General features: G+C 36.5%; 2 protein-coding genes across 16 annotated transcripts in view; one reads left to right on the top strand and one right to left on the bottom strand.

Annotated features, from left to right (window-relative positions):
* The window catches only part of grk4 (G protein-coupled receptor kinase 4), a 66,278-nt gene extending 43,935 nt beyond the window's left edge, over positions 1–22,343 (bottom strand). For 2 of the 4 annotated variants that reach the window (NM_001362619.1, NM_001079986.2), the window contains 2 exon segments: positions 5,578–5,673; positions 21,989–22,343. In NM_001362619.1, coding sequence (NP_001349548.1) covers positions 5,578–5,673; positions 21,989–22,040 — 148 coding nt within the window. In that variant the 5' untranslated portion in view covers positions 22,041–22,343. 4 annotated transcript variants of the gene reach the window in all.
* The window catches only part of tspan5b (tetraspanin 5b), a 34,229-nt gene continuing 18,394 nt past the window's right edge, over positions 8,901–24,735 (top strand). Inside the window, exons 1-3 of one of the 12 annotated variants that reach the window (XM_073943719.1) lie at positions 20,912–21,049; positions 23,760–23,954; positions 24,037–24,178. The gene's annotated coding sequence lies outside the window, so the exon portion shown is untranslated. Of the gene's footprint in view, positions 9,007–20,911; positions 21,050–21,534; positions 23,955–24,036; positions 24,179–24,735 lie in introns of those variants that run through there. The other 11 variants (XM_073943714.1, XM_073943663.1, XM_073943683.1 and 8 more) reach the window with 11 other exon arrangements.

Genomic DNA, 24,735 nt, shown 5'->3' on the forward strand with positions numbered 1-24,735 from the left:
GGGTTGGGGGGGTTTGGTTGGGTTCAATTTCAATATAAGTGTATGTGACAAATAAAGGCCTGATTTTGATAAAGCTTGAAATCTGTGCTTTTAATTTAATCAAGTGCACTTGAAAACAAAAGTTTTCTGGTTTTGTAATCTGTATAAAATGAACGTGAGGTACAGTCCGGCCTGTCAAACGCAGTAACGCACATCACATGACAGCAGCAACTACTCAAATGCCCACAAACTTGTAAACAAAAAGTCGCTGTCATTTCTGGAGGAGACTCGCCATCAAGACCAAGTAGTGAATTACTTCAGAAGAGCAGCGCGACCGGAGCATTTTAATCCAGAGGATGATAATGTGTAGAACGGCCATAAATGAGATTGGTGTCGTGATTGCTTTCCTTTCAAGTGTATTCGCTTGAGCAACCTGAAAATATGCCAATTTTATTTGAACACTTAGAAATGAAACTAAATAGACAGCTGTTGTTTAATTGTATTGGTGGTTCCAAATATGTTATGTAATCGTAAGCTTGGCAAACAGTTTTGGAGACTATGATGTTTCCCCATTCAGACAGAATGCCCGAGCATACTTCCCAAGAGGTGTTTCAAAGACGACCACCGAGTGAAATGACTTGCTTCAAAGAGACTTTGTTAAAACTCTAAAACTGTATTTGGGTTAACACTGTTAACAGTCTCTTCAAAAGAATGCACTGAATAAAATAAATTCCTCACTGAATTAAATCCAACACAATCAAATAAAACATGCTTCATAGTTAAAGTGGAGCATAACATTGAGTATGTTTACATGGACACCAAAATTTTATTTTAATACACATTCAATATCTCATTTGTCACGGGGGGCATGCATGAAATGTTCCTGAATGAAAGTGAAAGCGACAAACTGCAGTTAAAGTCAACAAATTAAAAATGAAACACTCACAATTACACGAAACTCCAGAGGAAATGTGGATAGCGTGGTGACACAATGATATTAATCGAATGATGTGATGTAACATGTCAAACAGGATCATGAAAGAAACTTTTAAAAAGGAACTCATGTAAACACCTTAATCATAATATTGTCCTATTCAGATTAAGGCAAATCATTTGATTACTGATGTCCATGTGAATGTAGTCAATCGGAGGATTTTGGTTTTACTGTTGAACACAAAACAAGTCATTCTGAAAAAAAAGCTAAAAACCAGTAATCATTGCCTTTCATAGTAGGAAATAATAATAATGTAGAAGTCAATGTTTACAGGTTTCCAGCTTTCTTCAAAATATGTTCAACAAGTCAAAGCATTTTGGAACAAGTGAAGGGTAAAAAAAATGATGACAGAATTTTTTTTTTGGTTGAGCTACCACTTTAATGTTATCTACATAGAAACATTATATTTATGTTTACTGCAAAATATGCATATATAAACAAGTAGTTTGAGTCCATAGGGAGTTCAGACTGACAGTTGCGTCATTGGGAAGTGCTCAGTCTTACAGAGTTAGTCTTGCGTGTCCAGATCTTCAAACTGACGCCAGAAGGTCTGGATTCAATCAGAGTTTTCATTGGCTAAGGGCCACCGAGTAAAGCAACCAATCACAGCTCATTTTGTTCATTTGTTTAGTTATTTTTTTAGCACTTTTTAAATGAACTTAATCATTTTTTGCCCTCTCATCTTGATTTTTTTATTTAGTTTCTCACACTGACACCATAGTGTGCAAAAAAATGTATTATATCAGCAAGTCAGTAAAGAATAGCCACTTTTTGTTTACCCACATTCTTCAAAGTGTCTTCCTTTGTGTTTAGCAGGAGAAAAATAACCTGTGTGTGTGTGGAACAACTTATGTTTGAGTTAATTATTATTTTTATTTTTAACAAGACAAAATTGGGTCAAAACTATAACTGCCTTTGATTACATTTATCATTATAAGAAAAGATTCATATAAAATGCCTATTTTAAAGATGCCAAAAAATGCATCGAGGTTATGTGAATTGAAAATTCTCCAGAAGCGGTTTCATAGAAATGACCCTGAGTACTAAAAGTTCCATTTTGACCATATTTGAAATGGTCATGAATATTAATGAGCTCTGCTCTGACGCTCAGCAGCTTGTCAGTCCCAGTGCACTCTCTCACACACAAAGCCTAATGTGCTCTGAAATAAACATGCAAAGTAGTCAAACTTTATTTGTCAAAAAAATATAATGGCATCGCAATTCAGCATCTGTCCACGTCACTTAGCAATGTATAGAAAACTATGGCTGTTTCTCAATTTCACTAACGCAGAGAACGGACTCTTGTTCTTGTGTAGACCAGTCTTGCTAAGTTACCTCTGCGATCACGAAAACAGAGAACGAGTCATGTGAGAAATTTGATGCTGCGTTCCTCCCTGGTTCTTCCTGATGGTCACATGACCTTCACATGTTTTTAATTGAAAAATATTTCAATTATTTAAAAAATATTTAGCGTTTTCCCCCTATGCATAAAGACATTATAAATATACGTTGCACAATAAAAATGAAACAGATGACGCGAGAAAGAATATTGAGAAACAGCCAATGGCTGCGTCCGAAACCACATACTTCCATACTATATAGTACGCTAAAATCAGTATGCGAGCCGAGTAGTATGTCCGAATTCATAGAATTCGAAAATCAGTATGCGAGAAGTACCCTGATGACTTACTACTTCCGGCGAGATTCTGGAGTGCGCATCCCATGCACGCTGCGCTATCCCATGATGCCCCACGAGCGAATTCATGAATGGGAGTGAAGCGACGCAAATGACGCAGGTAGGTCGCGTGACCATGACAAAATGGCGGATGTAGTACGTCCGAATTCCTTTCATACTTTTCACATTCATAATGTATAGAACATACTTTTCTACCAGCCGAGTAGTACGTCTACATTCAAATGCAGTACCTACTGAGTAGTAAGCGGTTTCGGACGCAGCCAACGTAAAAATGTGGCACAGTGCAGCAAGCTTTAGTCTCCCTGCTTTTCCTGTTTTCAAAATAAGAGTCCCACTTACAGTAAGTTAAATATAAGCTTCAAAAAACCTAAAAACACGGCAGAAAAAAAGCTACCATTGCTCTGATCTAACTGGAAAACATTGCGGCCAATCAAACTCAGCATGACGTTTGCATATTAATGATCCAATGTGCAACATAACAGTCCATTTTTGGATTTTACACTTACGAAATTAATATGAGAATTAGGAAACAATGGTGTTTGATACTAACAGTATATCCTCTCCATGTACTGAACTCTTATTTTTCAGCTATGCCTAGGTATATCCAGTTTTTCATTTAAAGTAAGATGCCATTATTTGTGTAAATGTAGACACTTTTGTCGTCAATAAGTTATAGCCAAACTTTATATCTGACGCTCTAATTTGGAAATAAATCACCAGACACAAAATTGTAGCACATTTGTGGAATGTGCCAGAGACAGTGGAAAATTCCGACAAATTCTAACATAATTGTGGACCTAAGGGGAGAGATTAAGTGCTGTAAATATTTGATTTGACCCTTTGATGAAGCGTTTCCTTAATATGCGCCATAAAAAAGTGCAGAACTCAGCATGCAGTGCCAACAGTAAATCACAGCGATGGTGATCAGAAAGCTGAAGCTGAGCTCTGGTGCTGCAAAACTACAGGCCTGGTGCCTTCTGGGCCAAGAGGAAACAGAGGACTTCCTCACAGAGCCAAGGTCTACAGCTGCCTGACACAAACACACATACACACCTGCCCACACAACCAGCATAAATTTATAACTGGCAGCTACATTCTAAACAATATAAACCCTTTAATGAGGAGTACACTAGTAAGCATGCTTTGTTTAGAGGCTCACACAATAAACCAATCCTTTTAAGGAACTAAATGAAAACAAACATTTGAATAGGTGCTCCTTTAATTTGCAATGGGTGCAACCAGTGCAAAACAATATATTTTAAATGATCAGTTATCATTTTAATATTGAATAAAATTAGTTTTTTGTAATTTTATTATTTCTTACTTTATAACGACACATTTAAAAAATAAATATACATACAAGAGTTCTGTCTGGTTCTCGAATCTGATTGGCTGATAGAAGAGCAATATTCCCGTAATATCAGAACTCATACAGCCTTCTACTCTTGTGTATTACTCCGCTAACATGTAATACATTTAATATTATTATCAATATTTTAATTTCAATTATTTTTTTAATATATTTATTAAAATTTAATTAAGTTGAGAAGACAGCTTTTCTGAAACATCTAATGCCTAGTTCAGACTGCGCGATTTTAGCCCTGATTTTGGCTCGCCGACAGGTTTTGAGAAATCGCCAACAAATGCCTGAAGTCACAGGCAAATCACTGCTTGTGCACTTGAGTGACAATCACACAGTATGAACTATCAAAGACGCAATCTGAGAGAATCGCCGATGAGTCGCCAATGCCTGTGAGATATTTGGCGTGCTAAATATCTGGAGCTGTCGGCGATTCAAATCATGCCATGTGAATTGAGTTTTTAACTGAAAATAACATCGGCGATCGCCTACAGCCAATGAGAGAGCAGCATTCACTTGTGTTTGTGTGTGTGTGTGTATACCTGCTGCAGGCCAGCGGGAGGCATGGGGAGAAGTTAAAAGCGATCTTTTTCGGTTTATTTGGACCCACGAAATGGAGGGAAAACTAGTGGAGGTTTGACAGAACTCAGGAGCACCCGTGTCTGTTTGACGTTTCATACAGAAATAAATTAGTTTATTATCAACGTTGAGGAGAAAAGGCTAATTCCCTTTAAACCCAGGTGAGCAAATATGTACATTTTCTACCCCATTAAAGGCTTCTTTCTCATTATGTAGTTAATAACAAAAGATACACTACGTGTTTTTGGCTGTGAGACATAGTTTGGATGAACTTGTTGGCGATTCTTCCTATAGTAAAGTCATGCAATGTGAAAGTCCCTGTCGCCTATCCATCTTGCAGTGTAAACAAAGCAGCGATGAAACGCTAGCCCAGATAATCATGCAGTGTGAAAACATCTGTGACACGACTACTTTGAAAATCATGCAGTCTGAACTCGGCATAAGTCACCAAACATGCCTTTCCCACAATATTAAAATTTAGTTCTGCGTGTCAGCCAGACAGAAGATGCTTGAATGACATCAAATAGCATTAATGACAAAAAATTTAACTTGCAAACTTTCATTTAAGCCACTGAAAAAAAAAAAAACCTAGAGTGACCAAAGGGCATCCAGACTGCACCTGGGGCTTGCACGACTAGAACAGTTTGTCTGTATACAAATTCTAACAAAACAGTATTTATAAATATCTTGCAACCGGAGCTGTTTAGCGCAAAACATGAAATGCATTAAAAAAGTAAAGCAATTAATCATGCCCTCTGACCCGTGTCTAAATTCTGTTTACAGACCATGTTTTGCTAGTCCATGCAAAATGCCTGTAGGCCCATGACAGGTTTATGTTTGACGAAACAACCAATATTTTGACCCCTAAAACCTTCCGTAATGAATGTTTGGTTTTGTGATTAATCTCATTAGTCAAGAGCAATAAATAAAACACACATTCCGGCGGTCTCTTTCATTCATGCTTCTCACCAATTGTGCGTCTCAGTTCCTCACACTGACTGATATGAGGCAATTTCAGCATCTCCTTCCATTTCTTGCTCCGTCCATTACGCTTCCCTCCGCCTCCTACAACAGAGATTGAAAATGAAGGTGAACTCAATGCAAATGGCAATACCATCCAACTCTCACACTCAGGCTGAATGCTATTGTGAGTCTAAATCCATGGTTAAAACACATAAAATGCAGAGTTTTTATTATTCTACATAATTCACACAACTATTTGCATGGTCTTTTTGTAAAAAGAAGAAAAATATGTATTGATATACAGAGTTAGACCAGGGATGGGCAAACTTGATCCTCGAGGGCCGGTGTCCCAGCATAGTTTTGTTCCAACACTAGTCAAACACACCTGAACAAACTAATCAGTGTCTTCAAGATCACTAGAAATCTATAAGCAGGTGTGTTTGATTAGAGTTGGAGCTAAACTGTGCAGGACACCGGCCCTCCAGGACCGAGTTTGCCCACCCTTGGTTTAGACAGTGAAAATGAAACACCTGGTTTTAGACCACAGTAATTCATTAGTGTGGTGTAGGTTCTCCTTGTGGCCATTACAACATCAATTTGTCTTGGGAATAACAGATACAGGTCCTGCACAGTGGCCAGGGGGATTTAAAACCATTGCAGAATAGTGGCCAGGTCACTACGCGATGCTGGTGGAGTAAAACTTTTCCTGACTCTGTCCTTCAAACTCTCCCAATGCGGTTCAATAATATTTATATCTGGTGACTGTGCAGGCCATGGGAGATGATCAACTTCGCTTTCATGTTCATCAAGGCATTCTGTCTCCAGTCTTGGTGTGTGTATTGATGCATTAGCATTCTGATACACAGCACTGCCTTAAGGATAGAATGTTTTAAGCATTGGGTGCACATGGTCCTCCAAAATGGTTCAGTAGTCCTTGGCAGTGATGCGCCCATCTAAGTATTGCCATGATATTGCAGCCCAAACCATCACTAATCAACCCTTATGTTTTACTCTGGGCATGCAACCGTCTGGGTGGAACGCTTCTTTGGGGCTGTTCCACACAGTAACTCTACCGGATGTGTGAAAGACAGTGAAGGTGAACTCATCACGGAACAACGCATTTTTCACATTGTCCACAGCTTGTTCATCTTTCTTTGTGGTATCTTGACATTATATATACAGAGGTTTTTGAAACAACATAAGACTTGTTGTCTTGGTCACAGATGAGCCAGCGAAAACACATCAACAATTTGTCCTCTTTTGAAGTAAATAGCGCTATTCCGCCTAACCTGCTTTGAGCTGAAGTTGCTTTTATATTCACATTGGTTGAACAATGACAGCCCTCCTATACTGTTTACCATGCTACTCTGAATATTTGCTCTGAAATAGCATGTAAGTATGGCTTTGTAATAAATGTAATTCCTGCACGCCGCCGGCCAAACACTAACCAACTGGTGAATGACATGAACTAGTGGGTTGTCTGCTGTTGTTACGCATTGCACGCATTCGCGATGTCAGGAGGCATGGCTTTGAATCTCAGTCCCTTCCCGCATTTTGGCAGATCACCTACTGCACCTTTAAAGGGGCTAATAATTTTGACCTTAAAATGGCGTTTAAAAAATTTAAAACTGCTTTTATACTAGCCGAAATAAAACAAATAAGACTTTCTCCAGAAGAAAAAATATTATCAGACATACTGTGAAAATTTCTTTTCTCTGTTAAACATCATCTGGGAAAGACCCACCCCCCACTGACAAAGGTCCAGAATTTTTCCCATTTGTCCTACTTTGACTCCTATTCCATCATAAATTGTGAAAATAACGCACCACTTCAGCTAATCGGTTTTGTCCAATGCAAACAATTATTTTTCAGACAACACCTGTGCAAGAAAACATACAATCTGACAAAAGTTGTCATCTTTTAATACTGACCAATTGAATGATTGTTAAATAGAGAAAACATTTTACTAGTAACTTTTACTGTAAATCTTGAACTTTATACAACAAAAAATTATCAAAAAAAAAAAAGTGGAGCACCATATTCGCAGCAGCCCATATTAAAGTTGATTTTATTACTAATCAGGCTATAGTTATCCATGACTTTTCAATTTAACATTTTTACAAGAGAAAAATCTAGAAATTTCGTAAAGCTCTACATTATTATTGTTCATTTATTTGTTTTATTTTTTTATTCAAAGGCCAAATTCTAACTGAGCAAAGTTGATTGTGCTGGCCAGATTGCTATTTGCCTAATAAATGAATATAAGACACAGTTTTTAATTAAAAACATTTGAATGAATCCTATTTTTTTCTAAATGATAAATCATGTAATAAATAAGTGTTTTAAAGTATGTTTTTTTTCCCAAAATCTTTGAGGAAATGTTTTGGTACATCAAAAAGTGTGATTATGATGACCATCTGACAAGCTATTTAAACAAAAAAGTGCTTAAAATTTCGTTAAAATGCAGCATTTAAACTTCATAATCAAATAGAAAATGACACGAATAACTGCAAAAAGGTAAAAAAAAAAAAACAAATTTGAGAAAAAAGATCTCAAGATCTCCCAAAACAGTATACAGGAAAACATAAAATTATTTAAATTAATTAAAGTAGTCATAAGATTTAAAATGTTTAAACTTTAAATAAATAAGCCCTTTTAATACAGTGATCCACCATAACACTGGCATAATTAAAAACAGATGCACAAGATCTGACAGGAGAACGAGAGAGAAAAAAGAAACATATGGACAGCATAAAACACTATACAGGTCAGTTGACTATAAAAGTGATTTTCCCCCCTCAAAAAATTCTTCTTTCAGTCTCCACTCTCTTTCAGTTGTTTTCTCTGATCTACTTCAAACCTTGTTACACACATCTGATAGTCAATGCTATCCTAAATGCATTGGGTAAAGCATGAACCTGTAAGATCATTTAGATAATCAGAAATTCACTCTTAAATTGCATTAAATTCCACGAGAAAATTTATGAATGGGAGTGAAGCGACACAACTGATGCGGGTAGGTCACGTGATCATGACAAAATGAAGGCTGTAGTACGTCCGAGTTCCATTCATATTGCTCACATTCTTAATGTATCGAAGATACTTTTCTAATGGTCGAGTAGTACATTTAAAATGATTACAGGCATGCAGAGTTTGAGGCTGTGCTGTGGAAGCAATTTTTAGAAGGCTTTTAAAAAAAATTACATTTGAATATAAATATTTAAATAATAATAATAATAACAATAAAAATTAAACAATAAATAATTCTCAAACGCGATTAAGCAAAGACTCGTGCATCTTTTTACAGGAGCCTCCGAAAGCTAGAGGACGCTCTTGTGTAAACTTTAAACACCAATGAAGAAACTCAGGAAATCTCCACAGCTGTTGCTGAATGAACAGAAGATTTTATTGGTTTAGCATGACTAACAAACACAGGTCTGTGAAATCATCTCACATTGATTTATTTCAAAGCTTAGAGTTTGGAGTAAAACGATGTTATTATATGAGGTGTATTTTATGTGCTGCATTTACTACACAGAGCCTTAGTTCATTGAGATGCTATGCAAACAGCTGTCATTAGCGCACAATGATTGTGTCAGTGTCATTATCCACCAGATTAAATTGAATTCTATTTTAAAACGGTGTTGCGTAGCTTATCAGTAAACTGCGGCTCTGCGTAGCAATTTCTGCGTTATGTTAATACACATGCTGGATGTTTATTGGAACTGGCTTCTTTGACAAAATGTGGATGAATATCGTCTTTGATTAATCGATATATATACTGTATATATTATGATATATTGATCCATTATTATATTTAGTTTGTGCTTGTATATATCTCACTATTTGATAACGTCACATTTGCAAATATAGTTTCAAACACAGCTGTTTATTGGAGGACATGTCAAACTATACATTACAGTCACATTTCACACATTTCGATTTGACCCTAATGGCCCTCCATAGTGTTGTACAGATGCATGCTGATATTTCTAAATATGAGCGAGCCAGTGTGAGCCAGCCGGTTGGCTTTCCATAGTCACTTCCAGGGCCTGATTGGGCCAAAGCAGGGCTTTCTCGGGGTCAGCGGCCAGCCTTTTTCAGTCCGCTGACTACCTAGGGCCAAACTGAGCCAGCTGGGGCTTTGGGGTGGAGTGGACTTTGCAAGATGGTGTGCCGCTGTCCTTGCACTTGTTTTCCCATCATGCATGAGTACATGCGTCAAATTTTTTTTTTAAATAATAAATAAATTCATTCATTTCATTCATTCATTTTCTTGTCGGCTTAGTCCCTTTGTTAATCTGGGGTCGCTACAGCGGAATGAACCACCAACTTATCCAGCAAGCTTTTACGCAGCGGATGCCCTTCCAGCCGCAACCCATCTCTGGGAAACATCCATACACACTCATTCACACACACACTCAATACGGTAAATGACCAATTCACTTGTACCACATGTCTTTGGACTGTGGGGGAAACTGGAGCACCCGAAGAAAACCCACGTCAACGTGGGGAGAACATGCAAACTCCATACAGAATTGCCACCTGACCTAACCAAGGCTTGAACCAGCGACCTTCTTGCTGTGAGGCGAAAGTGCTACCCACTGCGCCACCGCGTCGCCTTACATGGATCTATTAACTGATCATTTCTGTGGTTTTATATTATGGATGGTGCGCTTGGTCATCCCTCTGTTAGTGGCGAGACCACTCGATGTACCATGCCAACTGTCGGTCAGTGAGTAAATGAATATAATGAATGAAAATACAAAGGCCTATGACACCTAATGTAATGCTGTACAGTAACGTGTCAGTTGCTTGTTTCGGTTGTCTCCATTTTATTCGTTTCGTGATGATGCAATGATGTGCTTTGTCTGCCTGATTTCCGCTGAACTGGGCGGGTTGTGTGACATCTGATTCGTGGGGTGTTCTGGGGGTGGGGTTTGCGTTCTTTGCTGCGAGTTATTGGCCCGACAGTGGAAACGTAATTTCGGCCTCACTGCTCAACCTCCCGGGCGATTGGCCGGCCCGGCCTGATAAAAGCCCAGGCTTGCACTAGCCCCAGAGTGGAAATGCGGCTAATGTAAACATATGTGTGTTAAATTGTTTCTTTGTTTGTCCTCTAGACATCAACCTTGAACTAAGCTGTAGGGATGTGAGATACCAAATTTTTGAAAAACGTTTTGATAATTTTGTTAACATTTTAACAATGTCAATACTGTGTACTTATTAAATGGGTATGTGATAAAAATAATCATTTACATTCATTCATTTTCCTTCTGCTTTGTCCCTATAATATACTTTTTATGCAAACAAAAAAAAAGTCATAAAGATCCCTATACATAAAAGCATTTTCCTGAATGCCATATTTTACAGCAATCAGCAAAATAATTGATTATTGACAAAATTATTTATTTGAACAAAACATTATAACCAATATAAATATGATGATTTATTGGATTCACATTTTTTTGCAGGCTGCAAACAGTTTAAATGGGCTGAATTTAAACATACAAATAAACTTTGCAATGTTTAACTTAATGTTTGTTTAAATTCAGCCTAAATAAATTGTTTACAACCAGTTACCTTAAAAATAATTTAGCAAATCCAATGAATATTTGTTTTCAATGCAGTCTGTACAGTAGACACATCATTACGTCAATGAGAGTCCCCACCGGAACTGTCTGTGTGTGTCCATACCTTTGACGTAGCTACTGCCAGTCTGTGTTCAGGATTAATTAGTTTATGGAAATGTGTGTTATGCGGCCGCAAGCAGTGTATCAAAATGTCAGTCATTTCTTGAAATACACTTTATATTTGAGAAAAATCCAGCGCAGCTCTTTGATAAGGGAGTGAACTCTCCTTTCTCTCTGTGCAGAGGAGTGGACAGACATAATATTTCCTCTTTTTTTGAAGAAGAGAGGAGAAAAAAGCATCATTGCTTGAATTAACTCTGAATTGTTTTGCAAACACATATAAAAATAGCAGATTTCAGTGTGCAAACACCTGTACTGATTTCCTAAAATGGTATGGCATTTTAACAACCATACAAACTGTATATCGCCATTTGCATTATTTAGATCGTTTTGTTATATTGAGCAGCTCTGAAGTGTTTGCATTTGGCGCTTGAAATGCTGGGAAAGATGAGACGTATTCAATGACGTCAGACCTGGCTCTGTTGCAGCTCTCTACCCATGGAAAAGCAAACCGTTTCTTAGAAGGCTTGCCAGCTGAACCAACTCCGATCCAGCAATAGCACTAGCTCTGAACTAGCACCTGGTTTATGATGGAGGAAAAGTCTCTCGTAATCACAGACATGACGAGTTGACACGTGCATGTGTGAAGAGAATAATAGATATCTGCTACTGTACTTTAAATGAGTGCAAAGGGCTTTTTTATCATTAGACTGAAACTTAATCGGTGCAATGTCAGGCTATTACATTTGGAATATTCTGTGAAAATATAGTCCATGGTTTTAAACAATCTTACGATCAGAATATGCAACAGCAGGCAAAATGGTAATCTTTCTGCAAAAGAAATTCTTAAATTTAAAGTTGATTTATTTTATATCAAGATTACTTATTTAGTGCTTACAATTATGTAGTCGGGTGAGGTAGATTGCGTTTTTGTTGTAACTGCAACTCCCAGAACTCTTAGAGCCCATCAACTCCTGCAATAGCTGAGAATAATCAAAGCATTCACACAAAGAGCTGTTGCGCATTTCCACTAATTACAAGGACTCTATCTATCTATCTATCTATCTATCTATCTATCTATCTATCTATCTATCTATCTATCTATCTATCTATCTATCTATCTATCTATCTATCTATCTATCTATCTATCTATCTATCTATCTATCTATCTATCTATCTATATACACGTGTCACTTTCACTCATACATTGCTGAGTCTTGTTTCTCATTACGAAGGATTTTCCTTGTTTGTTTTTCCCGTGTTTTGATTCTTGCTTTATTCCTCATTTTGATTCGTTGCTAGCCTGACCTCTCGCCTGTTTTTTTTTTTACCTTGTTTATGGATTACCTTTGTTATACTGTTTTGCTACTGTTTTTGACACAACCTCACCTTTAAAAACTGCATTTGGATCCGCAAGTCTTTTCTTGGCATCTACTTCGTAAGAGATTTATTGTAAATTTGATGTACTTTGCAGTTACTTATACTTTTATGTTTATATACAGTTGAAGTCAGAATTATTATATCTGTAATATTTATATTATATAACAATCTGTGATATTTTATACACAGACTAAATTACAGAGTAAATAATGAATAAATTAAAAGACAACAAAAAACAACAAAACAATACATCCAGACATGCACCTGATAGATACATTAAATAACATTTTTTAATCTGGTTTTAAATGTCGTTCGACATCATTTTGAACATCTTTTTCAAAAGCACTGATTCAGGCACTTCTTAGGCATCGTAACTGGTTTAAAAATATTGATTTGCGTAAGTATCATAAACAAAAACAGAAGACACCCCACCCTACTTTCTAGTGTGCATGTGTCAACATCAAATGTGTGAAAGCACACTATCAAATGAAGTAAACTATGCAATCATGTTGATTTAACTGAAAATGTACTCATTATTTACTCACCCTCAAGTGGTTCCAAACTAGGCCTGTCATAGTAATCAATATAACAACTTATCGTGCAATATTTGGAGATGACCTCAATAATTTTTGCTATTGCAATATATATTTACTAGTCAGGGTATAAGCAGGAATTCTAAAGGCAATTTCAATACGTTTGTAAGACTTTTTAAAACCTTATCAGAATATTTTAAGACCTCGTCGCCACTTCAAATTCTAATCAGTATCAAACCTTTAACTTAATAAACAGTTGTTAATAAACGGTTGTAATTAAATCAATGGAGCACAACCATGCAACAAAACTCAGATAAGCTCTGAAGAAATAAAGCTTGAAATAATAAATCATGTGGTTGTTTTCAGCGACAGGCTTCAGCCACTGTTTAAACTCATCTTTCTCCAACCAGGAGTACGTAAACTTGTATTTTCCCATTTTGTCGTCTGTTTCGCTCTATGGTTTCGCTACATGAAGAGCGTCACATCTCTTTCCCACGTTTGTGGCAAATTATGTGACATCACCTGGACAGAGGAGCTTGGCCGGACCTGCCCTGCATGGCCCGAACCAGTCACGTAGATCGAGCACCCAGTTGTTAATATTAGGAGCAAAGTAAATATATTAATGCTTTTTTTGGAGTCAAACACTTTGGACAACGCTTGAACAAAATTTAAGACCTTGTAAAAACGCAATTAAGGCTTTTTAATAAGTTTTAAGGGTCTTAATTTTCTTATAATTGATTTATCAACTTTTAATACTTTTTAAGGCCCTGCAGACACCCTTCAAATTCACACACACACACAAAAAACGTTTTACAATGACATTTACCTTCTACCTCACTGGTGTCTAAGTCTGTAATAGGACATTTACCTGACAGGACATTAAATAGTATATATAATAGGACATTTACCTTTTTAACATCAAGTTATAGAATCTAAATAACCTTAAGTTATCTTAATGCTAAGTATCTTAAATTGGTTATAGCTATTTGCAATATTATGCTGCTATATAATCTTTATACAATCAGAGGCATAAAATGAACTCAAAATGACAATAATATTACAACAATTTCTTTGACAATATCATGACAGGCCTATTGCAAACCTTTACAAGTTTCCTTTTTCTGTATACATTTTGAAGAATGTTGGTAACTGGTAGACACTAGCTATGTTTCCACATGCGGAAAACTGGAATATCGCATAAAAGATGTGCGAATAAAACAGTGCTACCATCTAAATAGTCAAACCGAACAAAATCGCCATTTCCTAATTATCTGGCGCCAAGTATGAACAGTAAAAACAGAATTTGCTGCAATAAGAGAAGCTGCATGAATCTTTTCTTCATTTAATTAATGACTTGTGCCTCAGAAGGCAATCCTGACACTCTGTAACCTCGCGGTGGCAATTGAAGGCGTAAGATACGTAGCACAGACGCTCTTGATTCTGGAGGTCATTAATAATATAATAACACTAATACTTTATCAATAGGGCATTTTAGAATGAACAAAACAACATTTCCGAGGATTTACAGCGTGCTCAGCCTGCTGGTTTGTCCATTCACACACATTTTCATCACCACATGATCTCTTATTACAAAATCCCATTACTTTTTTTAATGCACATACTGGAATTTGTTCGGTAAAAGTTTTTCCATCACAGTTTACGTGCACCTTTTCTTGTCGAATAAAAATGTTCTCCTACTCAGTTAAGCGCATATATTTTTTATGCGCATTTTCAACATTTATGTGCATCTTGCCGTTTCTATCAACCGTTTTTATGTGCCTATGCAAAATAAAAATAGGTGGATGGAAACAGCTACTGACACCACCAGTATAAAAAGAAGACATTCCTCAAAGTACCTTATTTTGGGTTAAACAGATGAAATAATCTCAAACTTGTTTAAAACAAGTGGAAAGTAAATAACTGATGACAGAATTTAATCTTTGGATGAACTATCCCTTTGCTAAAACTCTCGATTCCTGTGTTTGAGACTTCATAACACTCCCACAACACTAAAGCTATAACACAGACACACAAACACACAACCAAACGAGCTGTTTGACCGGTCAAACACTGAGTAGTACACATCTGTCCAATCTACTCTCAAATCTACAAGGGCAGCTATTAGCAACCACTGAAGTTGAGACAAAGGAAACAGATGAAAATAAACATCTTGGGCAAGACTTCATGACGAGTGAAAAATTGTGTCTGTGTGCGGCTATTAGACGTTTTTTGGAACAGTAAATGTAAAGCTAGCCAAACACATTTTCAGTATTTACATAAAGAGACAACAAGATAAACAGGAAGATGAGCAAGATGACTGGCCGAGCGCATCAGATAAAACATTTTCACAAGGGATTAATTTGCTTATGGACGCGCACTAGTAAATCCAACCGTTTCCTCATTAGCCAACACAAACGCACACCTTCGAAGAAACACAAGGATTATGCTGTTTCAGCATTCCACTAAAATGCACTTGGGAAGTTGACATGGAATACTTCTGGAAAGCTGGCATGTCCTGTTGTACTCCCCTTACAACCATTTTAAACAGCGTTTTGTTTTTTAATAATGAAACACTGTGCATGGTGCTTACTAGTTCAGATAAAAATGAATACTTGCTAGTGCTTTTTTTAACAAAAAATAAAATAATCAAACAGGCTTGGAACAAGAGGGAGGATAATTTATGACAGAATATCCATTTTTAGGTGAACTATCCATATATTTGCCAGAAATTACAGCATGATGAGAACAAACACAGGACTGACACTTTCCTTTGCATATTTGTATACAGTCTAAATCTATAATCAATACATTCTAACACAAATGAATCTATTTTGAAACAATCTTAGCAAATGTTGAATGTCTAAATCAATTAATGAAACAACTTTGCATGCCCCTGTTTTGGACAAAAAACCAAGGCCCACTTGAGAAAACTGTGCACGACCTGTTACTTTCTTTAACAAAACAAGTAGTGAAGAACATCTAATCAACACCCTCAAAGAAAAGAAACAGCTACTGACGCAACTGTGAACAAAAAAAAAAGCTTTTTAAATGAGCTGTCTTTTTAACTCCAATGTCCAAGAACAAGTATAAAACTCCCTCCACATACAAGCGAAGATATTTACTTGGATATTTCTGCTACACTCAAAAAAATAGTTTTGCTGCTTGTTCAAACAACTTTTTAAAAGATAAGCTGAAACAACACAATTCTTGAGTTTTTTTGGCAACTTAATTGTTTTATGTTTAGTCCACTTATATTTGTTAGAACAATCAAGTCAACTTAATCGATTTGTGTTGGGACAACATGAAGGAATTAAGTGAACAAAAACAATCTTGAATAAAAAATATTCGTTTAACCATCTTTTTATTAATGTAATAATAATAATAATAGGCTGATTCCAGCGTTATGAAAGTGACATTTGAAAAAAAATGAAACGTATATACTCAGAGAAGGTATATGTTAACAGTATATTGAAATATCTGTTTATATTTTTCTTACCTCTTAACCTTGGGGTTCAGGCATCAAAAAAATATCAGTCTATGAAGGTGTTTTATGTTTAAAATGACGCCAAAATGAATGCGTTACGGACGTGACAAAAAAAAGACATGAGTTTTGTAAGTTGACATACTTTGTGAAAATTCTGTGAATAAAAATGCAGAAGCCAAAAAAATATATATCAGTCTAATAGTGTTTGATTTGCTCCTTTTATGTTTACAAAAACGAGAAGTGTCAATTGATTAAAACAATTAATCTGAATGAAATGTTATTGCAGAATAAGGGCTGATTTATATTTCTGCACTAAGTGACTGGCATGACCCATGGTGCATGCTTTGCGCGTCGTCATGCATTTATACTTCCGAATGCCGTTATGTTGCTCAGGAAACCATAAGTTTCCATCTGGAGCTACTTCAAGGAACTTGACACTTGTAAACACTCGTTCCTTCGGGTTCGCATGGCTCTCGGTCTTATCCACACTGGTAACAGCTACCAAGCCAACCAATCACAGAGCTTGTGTAGTTAAATTTTTTGAGAGGTGCACATCAGTCTCTGCAAGAGCTATGTGACCATGTGAAGGATGCGCCAGAGCATACGCGTGCACTTAAAGCAGAAGTATAACTGTGCGTTTACACTAAATGCAGCGAGACAGTCAAAGTTCGCTCTTGCCGCCCTGGCAACATTGCTGTCTGCCTTCACAGCTCCAGTGTCGAGAGCGTCAAAGTTTGTTATATTGATCTTGTATTTAAAGGAGCCGTTGCAGCATATCAGCAAATCAGTTACATTCCAGCATAAAAACATGCTTTCTAGTGTGAAAATGTTGCAAGCTTTTTATCAAATTCATGTAACTATGGAAGATCAAGTTGTTGTATGTGGTGTGACTTTGCTCCACCTATCCAATATGTATCCATATGTCTGAAATATTCTAAAGTCATTATAGTTAGCATGAGATTCCCACTTTTTTAAAAAACAAAATATATATATATATATATATATATATATATATATATATATAACATTAATGCACATCAGTAACTCGCCAGTAACTTTTTTAAAATGTACGTCCCTGTAAGAAAACATTGTAAATAATTATACATCCGACGACCGCAACAATCAAACCCTTGGGAACAACGGAGGTCGGAACCAAAGTGTACAGGACTATGTTCTCTGGTTCCTCTTAAGTGGTGTACTTCAACACTCTGATTGCTTGCCGCCAAACCGTGTCATAGCTCATTACCATAAAGTTGACTTGATTTCAACTCTCCTCAACGCCCACATTGGCGAAGACGCACTGCGCCGATCCTCGCCACTTGCATCCATTAAATATGAATGAGATCCCATTACATTGACGCTCTGGCCACTTTCAGTGTGAACGCACAGTCAATCAGCCTTTAAGTGTCTGTGAACTCTCTTGTGAACTGTGCATTCAGCAAAAAAACACATTCTGGGGACATATTTAAATAAATCAGAAATCAGTTTACATGTTAATTTGAATGATTAAGTCAGATTTTTTTATCTTGCAATCCCCTTAGGGGTTTGCACAGGCCTCTGGCTCCACAGTTGAAAACTATTGCTTTAAAAGTAGACATTTTCCTGAGCATTATTGAGTAGATTGTATTAAGAGCAGCATGAAAGGAAAATTCACACTGTATTGTGTTGTATAGTATTGTATTCTCTTGTATTGTATGTGCATTGTAAACACATTATAGATTCTACTGTGAAATAGTCATTCATATTTTTCTTTTAATTGTTTGACCTTGTTCAAATCTCTAAAAAGACGTAGAACCAAATGCTACTTTTTTTTGGCCTGTTAATACATGAATGGACATTACATCTGAGAACTGCAGTCCTAACATCGAAATCCTAATCAGGCTAATTTGCATTTGGTACCCACAAGATTTCCCTATGTGTTTCTACAATGGCGGTTTTCAATTCATGAGAAAAAGAAGGTCTGTGATGAACACAGCTCAATGATTCTTAGACGTTTGTTATGCAACACAAACTGCACATGCTCACACACCAAACCTTACTTATGTAGTAACTTATTAGAAACATTCGTTCTGAAAAAAACTAACTGAATCTAAATGTATGTAAGTATTGTCAACTTAAGATTACAACAGATCTTAATTTACGCATGATGTTAGTCTAAATCTTGTAATCGGACGCTCGAAATACATTGCCGTCCCAGACACACACACACACTGGCAATTGGTGCATGTGTGCGTACATTCGCAAGTGTGTTATTTTCTTCTCAAATGTTCATAAAATATTGTGCAATTATCAAGCAAACATGGCGAAAGTGAAAAAGTCAATGTTTACTCATGAATGGTCTTGACGTGAAAATGCTTACGCCAATTATTAGCCCATTTCATTGGTCTTTACGTACGTGATAATCTATTTTAGATAAATAACAATCTGATAAAATGCTCTCCACAATGCAACACACAATCATGGATGGCAAATTGATGCCCTGTTCTGCCTCTCCACATTTTTGCTTACCAACTATTAAGGTGTAATAATTGAAAGGATTATCAAAAATTAATCAATGGTCTATTAAATTTGTTCATCCCTAGTGATAACCTCAAAGAGACATTTGTTGGCTCTTTGATTACTATCTGATTAACCATAAAATACTATACTTAAAGCATTGTTAGGGGAGCGCGACGAAAGTTACCCGGGGCGAAAGTAACAAAGACATTTTCTCAAAGCCCTGACATCATTTGATTTCCAAGTTATGACAGAACATTCTGCATGCAACCCTTGACAGAGCTGTCCAATATCACGTGATTTCATCACTGTCTCCTGTGGTTAGGTGAGGATAGCACCTTTTAAGTGCAAAAAGTAAATCAATGGGGCTACATTTGTCCTTATTACATGTTTTTCTCTTTTCATGTGTCAGAGTAATGATCAATCTACAGGTTATTGCTATATAATGCCCTTAAGTTTGCATTGTCTGAAAGTCAGGTATACACCGCAGTTCCTGAGTAAGTTAATTTTGTAGGACTATTAATTCCCATACAGTACCTTTCACTTCCACATTTGAGTTTCCATTTAGATGTTTTATAAAATTACTGAAAATAGCCAATAATAAATTACATAAATTAAACATTATTAATTTTTGTCATGTTGGGTTACTTTTGAAACATTTGAGGGAACTGAAATTTAAAATGATAAGTTATTTAATTGTTTTTGTGAAGATGAATTACAAAACATGTTTGCAGATAACATGTTAACAAGTCATAGTCAGGTATATTTACTATAATCAAAAGTAAGCCAGTAAATCTAGCATATATTGTTGTGCTACTTTTGACCCACCCATATGTTACTTTTGGTCCTACTGATGGGATTAAAATTTGTTTAAAGTGAAGTTGAATTGAAGTTGTTCTACATTTTGTACAAAATACCACCTGATATTGATAGACCGAACTTATGAGTTAGTTGTTACTGCAAAAACATACTTCTGTATAAAACATTTTCTTTGAAATTAGGTTTTTATGAAATATCGTAACTGCTCTCACCTAATGTAGCCTTAATGTTGTTTTTTATTTGTATGTAATGATTACTTTTAGTTAAAGAACGTTGAACGCATCTGTTAAATGTAAATGATTTGATAAGTCCTGGTTAAGTCACTAGAGTCAAGTTTGTCATTTTAATCCAAAACTTGAGCTATGACATATTTTGGGTACAAAACTTAATATGTATCAAACTAAAAATTGTTTTAAAGTTAGGGTTTATCCAAGAATATTTTGACACCAAAATTGAAGCAACGCGAAAGTTTAAGTACGCCAAAGAGATAAACAGCACAAGACATGTTAAGCGTATCTTTTTGAATGGGGAAAAGTGTAACCGTCAATATGGTGAATAAAGCCCGCCTTCTAGTACAGTAGCCAATCATCGATCACTATAGACTGATGATACTCCGGGGGAGGGGCTCGGAACAGACGTGAGTTTCGTCAGATTTTGTGTGATTTGGACATTTAGAAATAAAAACTAAAGGGACAGTTGTGTTTTAATTTTATTGGTGATTCCTATGAAATTCTGTAAGTTCTGTTAGCTTGGCAAGTAGTTTTGGAGAATTTGATGTTTTACCCATTCAAACAAAATGCCCAGGCATACTGCCTGAGAGGCATTTCAAAGATGGCGGCTGAGTATATAAATAAGTATAAGTGTATAATAAACTAATAAGTATAATAATAAAAAGTCATAGTCAGGTATATTAATTAAGGTAAGCCAGTAAATCTAGCATATTGTTGTGTCACGTTTGACGCACCCATATGTGACTTTTGTATGACAGGATCAAAATTTGTTTAAAGTGAAGTTAATTCAAAGTTGTTCTACATTTTGTACAAAATGCCATCTGCGATTGATAGACCACAATTGTGAGTTAGTTACTAAAACATATTTCTATATATATTTTCTTTGAAATTAGGTTATGAAATGTTGTATTTCCATCCCTGATCTCTTCTGTTGTAGCCAGACCATGATTTTCCATTTGTAATGCTTAATTTTAGTTAAAATCTTGGATGAACACAGAAACAGTTGAACAAATTGCAGCATCTGTTAAGTGTAGATTGGATAGGTCTGGTTAAGTCACCAGAGACAAGTTAACAGTTAGTCCTTTTTATTAGAAACTCAAGTTGTGACATATTTATGGATACAAAACTTAATATCAAATGTATTAAACTAAAATAAATGTTTTGCCGTTAGTCAAGAACATTTCAACGACAAACTTGCGTCGACGCGAAAGTATCGAGTACGCGGAGCGATTCGCGAAACATAAAAGTAGCGAGGGTACGTTGCCATGGGCAACCGTAAAATATTCAGTTCGGCGGTGATTACACACACAAAAACAACACATTTGACCACTCGATACCGCGCTTCACCAACCAGGAACAGGTCGTCCAATAATAGCCAAATTATTAGAGATAAGATTGTGGTCCAGGCAAGGAGCAAGCCGACCTCAATCCTATCATAGTGTACTCCTTTGTGCGCAGATAGAGGGGCAACCTTGCGGCCTACAACTGCAGTTCAACCTCCCTCCCAGGTGAAGAGACGGGGATGGGTGTTCACTGCGGTCCCTGCGTTACGAATCCAGGGGAAAAAAACACACAGTAACCTCCATTAGGCATCCGACAGAGGAGACAGAGCCTGGGAAGTGCGTACTAGCATACTAAATGAGATGCTATTCAAGAGGGAGGACTCCCGAAAGCGCCTTCAAGACTGTATACAGATGTGGCGAATGTGGATAGAGCCAATAAGACGCGATAAAGTTAATAACGCGGGCTCGATTAAGGATAAGCGAGTGCGCCATCTCTTACCTTCCCTCGCCTTCAGCAGCACGGTGTTGGCCACGATATTCTCAATCTCCATTGTCAGAAGAAAGATCCCATGCAGTCCCGATACATTTCACTTCTTAGGAGAAAAAAGACGAGGTCGGTCGCGCCGTTGCTGCTGGTGGTGGTGATGAGGGTGAGGATGATGATGATGATGATCGGTGGTGAGGATGGTTATGATCGGCGTGAGTTTGGCGTTGGCACATTGCAGGTTAATTGTATTTCTCCATATCTCGCTGTTGAACCCCCCACCTTTCCGCTCGCCGTGGACATGTACTCTCTCTCCCCCTTGTTAGCATTCAGTGCTCAGCAGTCCTTCCTGTCTCGAGCTCTCGCTTACACCGTCAGCTCTGGAGGAGGAGGGATCATCTTACAACCAGAATCAAACCCCACAGCCCCGAGCTTCAACATCATCTTTTACAACACCGACCAAACCTGTAAAAATGCACTGTGTATGACGATGACATATGTATATGAAATGTGTTTGACGTCCCCTTAATTAACCTGGCAGATTACAGTTCAAATCTCACTTCTAAAATCGTCTAGATTCCGAACAAACATGTGTAGTGAAACTGAGCATAACTACGCATTTTACCTGATATCAGAATCGTACTTTGAAAAAGATTCATCATGACGTGCTGTAACTGTATATGAAAACAGGTCAACTAACTGTAGCTTTACATGCATGCATCGTTGGAAAGCTAATAAGTTAGCTTCTGTCTTAATATACTGTTGTTTTATTAAATATATTATGTTTAGGCCAGTTATGGTATAAAAAAAATCCACATCTGCGGTACTTTACAAAAAGGAGACGATGTCCACAAGAGGGCATCCGCAAACGAACATTTGAAAACTTCAAGCATCAAATCAACATGTAATAATTAGGTTTTAACATATTAGCTAATACAGTAGAATGTTTCTAAACAAAAATATTGCCTGTTATGTATTTTTAGCATGATTTACAGAAAACACCCAGTAAAAGGACCCCCAATGTAAAATATTTAGATATAAAAATAAATAAAAGACTTTATTAATACACAAACATTTTAATGAAATGTCATTTTAAATCTTTATAGCTTGCCAGTGTATTTCAAATGAAAAACGATTACGATTATCAAATAAATAAAAATGTACTATGATCACTGTTCTTTATGTATTTTAATTCACAACCTAACAAAAGTCTTGTTGCCTATCTAAGTTTTAGGAACAACAAATAATAACTTGACTTGATCATTTAGTATCAGAAATGGCTCATATGAAAGGCAAAGGCCTCTAGATTACACTTATTTTACCAAAATAAAATATGATCATACTGTGATTTTTAATTATTTAATTAGGACAGTAAGGTCTGACTTTGCTTAGACAAAAGTCTAAGAATATATAGAATATAAAGTCGTGATTCAGTGGAAAAAGAAGTAATATAGTGTATGACTCCATTGAGCTTGGAGGACTGCATCAATACATCCCTGCAAGACTCAAATAACTTATTAATATAGAGCTCATCAAGAGTCTTTGGATTCATCTTCAATGCCTCCTCCTTTATCTTTAAATTGGTCATTTTTTAGAAAAGAATTAATATTGTGTTCGACTCCATTGAGCTTGGAGGACTGCATCCATACATCTCTGCAATGACTCAAATAACATATTAATAAAGTCATCTTGAATGGCAAAGAAAGCGTTCTTTTAGGACTCTTGCAGGAGCTCATCAAGAGTCTTTGGATTCATCTTCAATGCCTCCTCCTTTATCTTACCCCAGACATGCTCAATAATGTTTATATCTGGTGACTGGGTTGGCCAATCCTGGAGCCCCTTGACCTTCTTTGCTTTCAGGAACTTTGGTGTGGAGGCTGAAGTATGAGAAGGAGCGCTATCTTGCTGAAGAATTTGCCCTCTCATGTGGTTTGTAATGTAATGGGCAGCACAAATGTCTTCATACCTCTGGCTGTTGATGGTACCATCCAATCTGCAGATCTCTCACATGCCCCCAATACTGAATGTTACCCCAAACCATGATTTATTATTATTTTTTGCAGGTTCCAATAGGCCCTCTGCAGTTTTTGTAATAACTCGAATGCAGTTCAACAGATAATTCATCTTAAAAATCTTCCTTCTGCCACTTGATGATCAACTAGAAGTTGTTCTTACAACTGGCATCGACAACAAGACTTTTGTCAGGTAGCGTATGTTCAAGTTAATAAATACAATGAGTATATTGCTGTTATACTTATTGATGGTGAAACATTATTTCAGCCACATCGTGATAATATTATTTTCATTATCCATTTGTTGTGCTTTCTATGTTTATACAAAAGTCACTGTTGTAAATGTAATGTGTTGCAGACAGCAAAGTAGGACTTCTCGACTTTGACTCATAATCTGACATTTGATTATAATTTGTCCTGAGCAAATGCTTTTATTGAAGAACACAGAGTTCTTGAACCATTTGGAGTCGTAAAATGAATCATGCCTAATTATTTTAACTTATTTACACACCTAGTAAAAAGTCTGCAAACAAACAGCATTGAGAAGTATTTCAGCAAAAATAAGCAAATGTTTGAATGTTAATGTTTAAATGTTTTAACTCATTTTAGTCACACTTTAAAAGGTAGCTTAGCGTTCTCGCCCTCCACTTGTTTCAAACCTGTTTTGCTGTTGAACACAAAGAGAGATATCTTTAAGAATCTAGCCATTGACTTCCATAGTATTTTTTCCCACTATGGATCTACTGGTTT

This window comes from Danio rerio, chromosome 1 (genome assembly GCF_049306965.1).
Source record: "Danio rerio strain Tuebingen ecotype United States chromosome 1, GRCz12tu, whole genome shotgun sequence".
Taxonomy (NCBI): domain Eukaryota; kingdom Metazoa; phylum Chordata; class Actinopteri; order Cypriniformes; family Danionidae; genus Danio; species Danio rerio.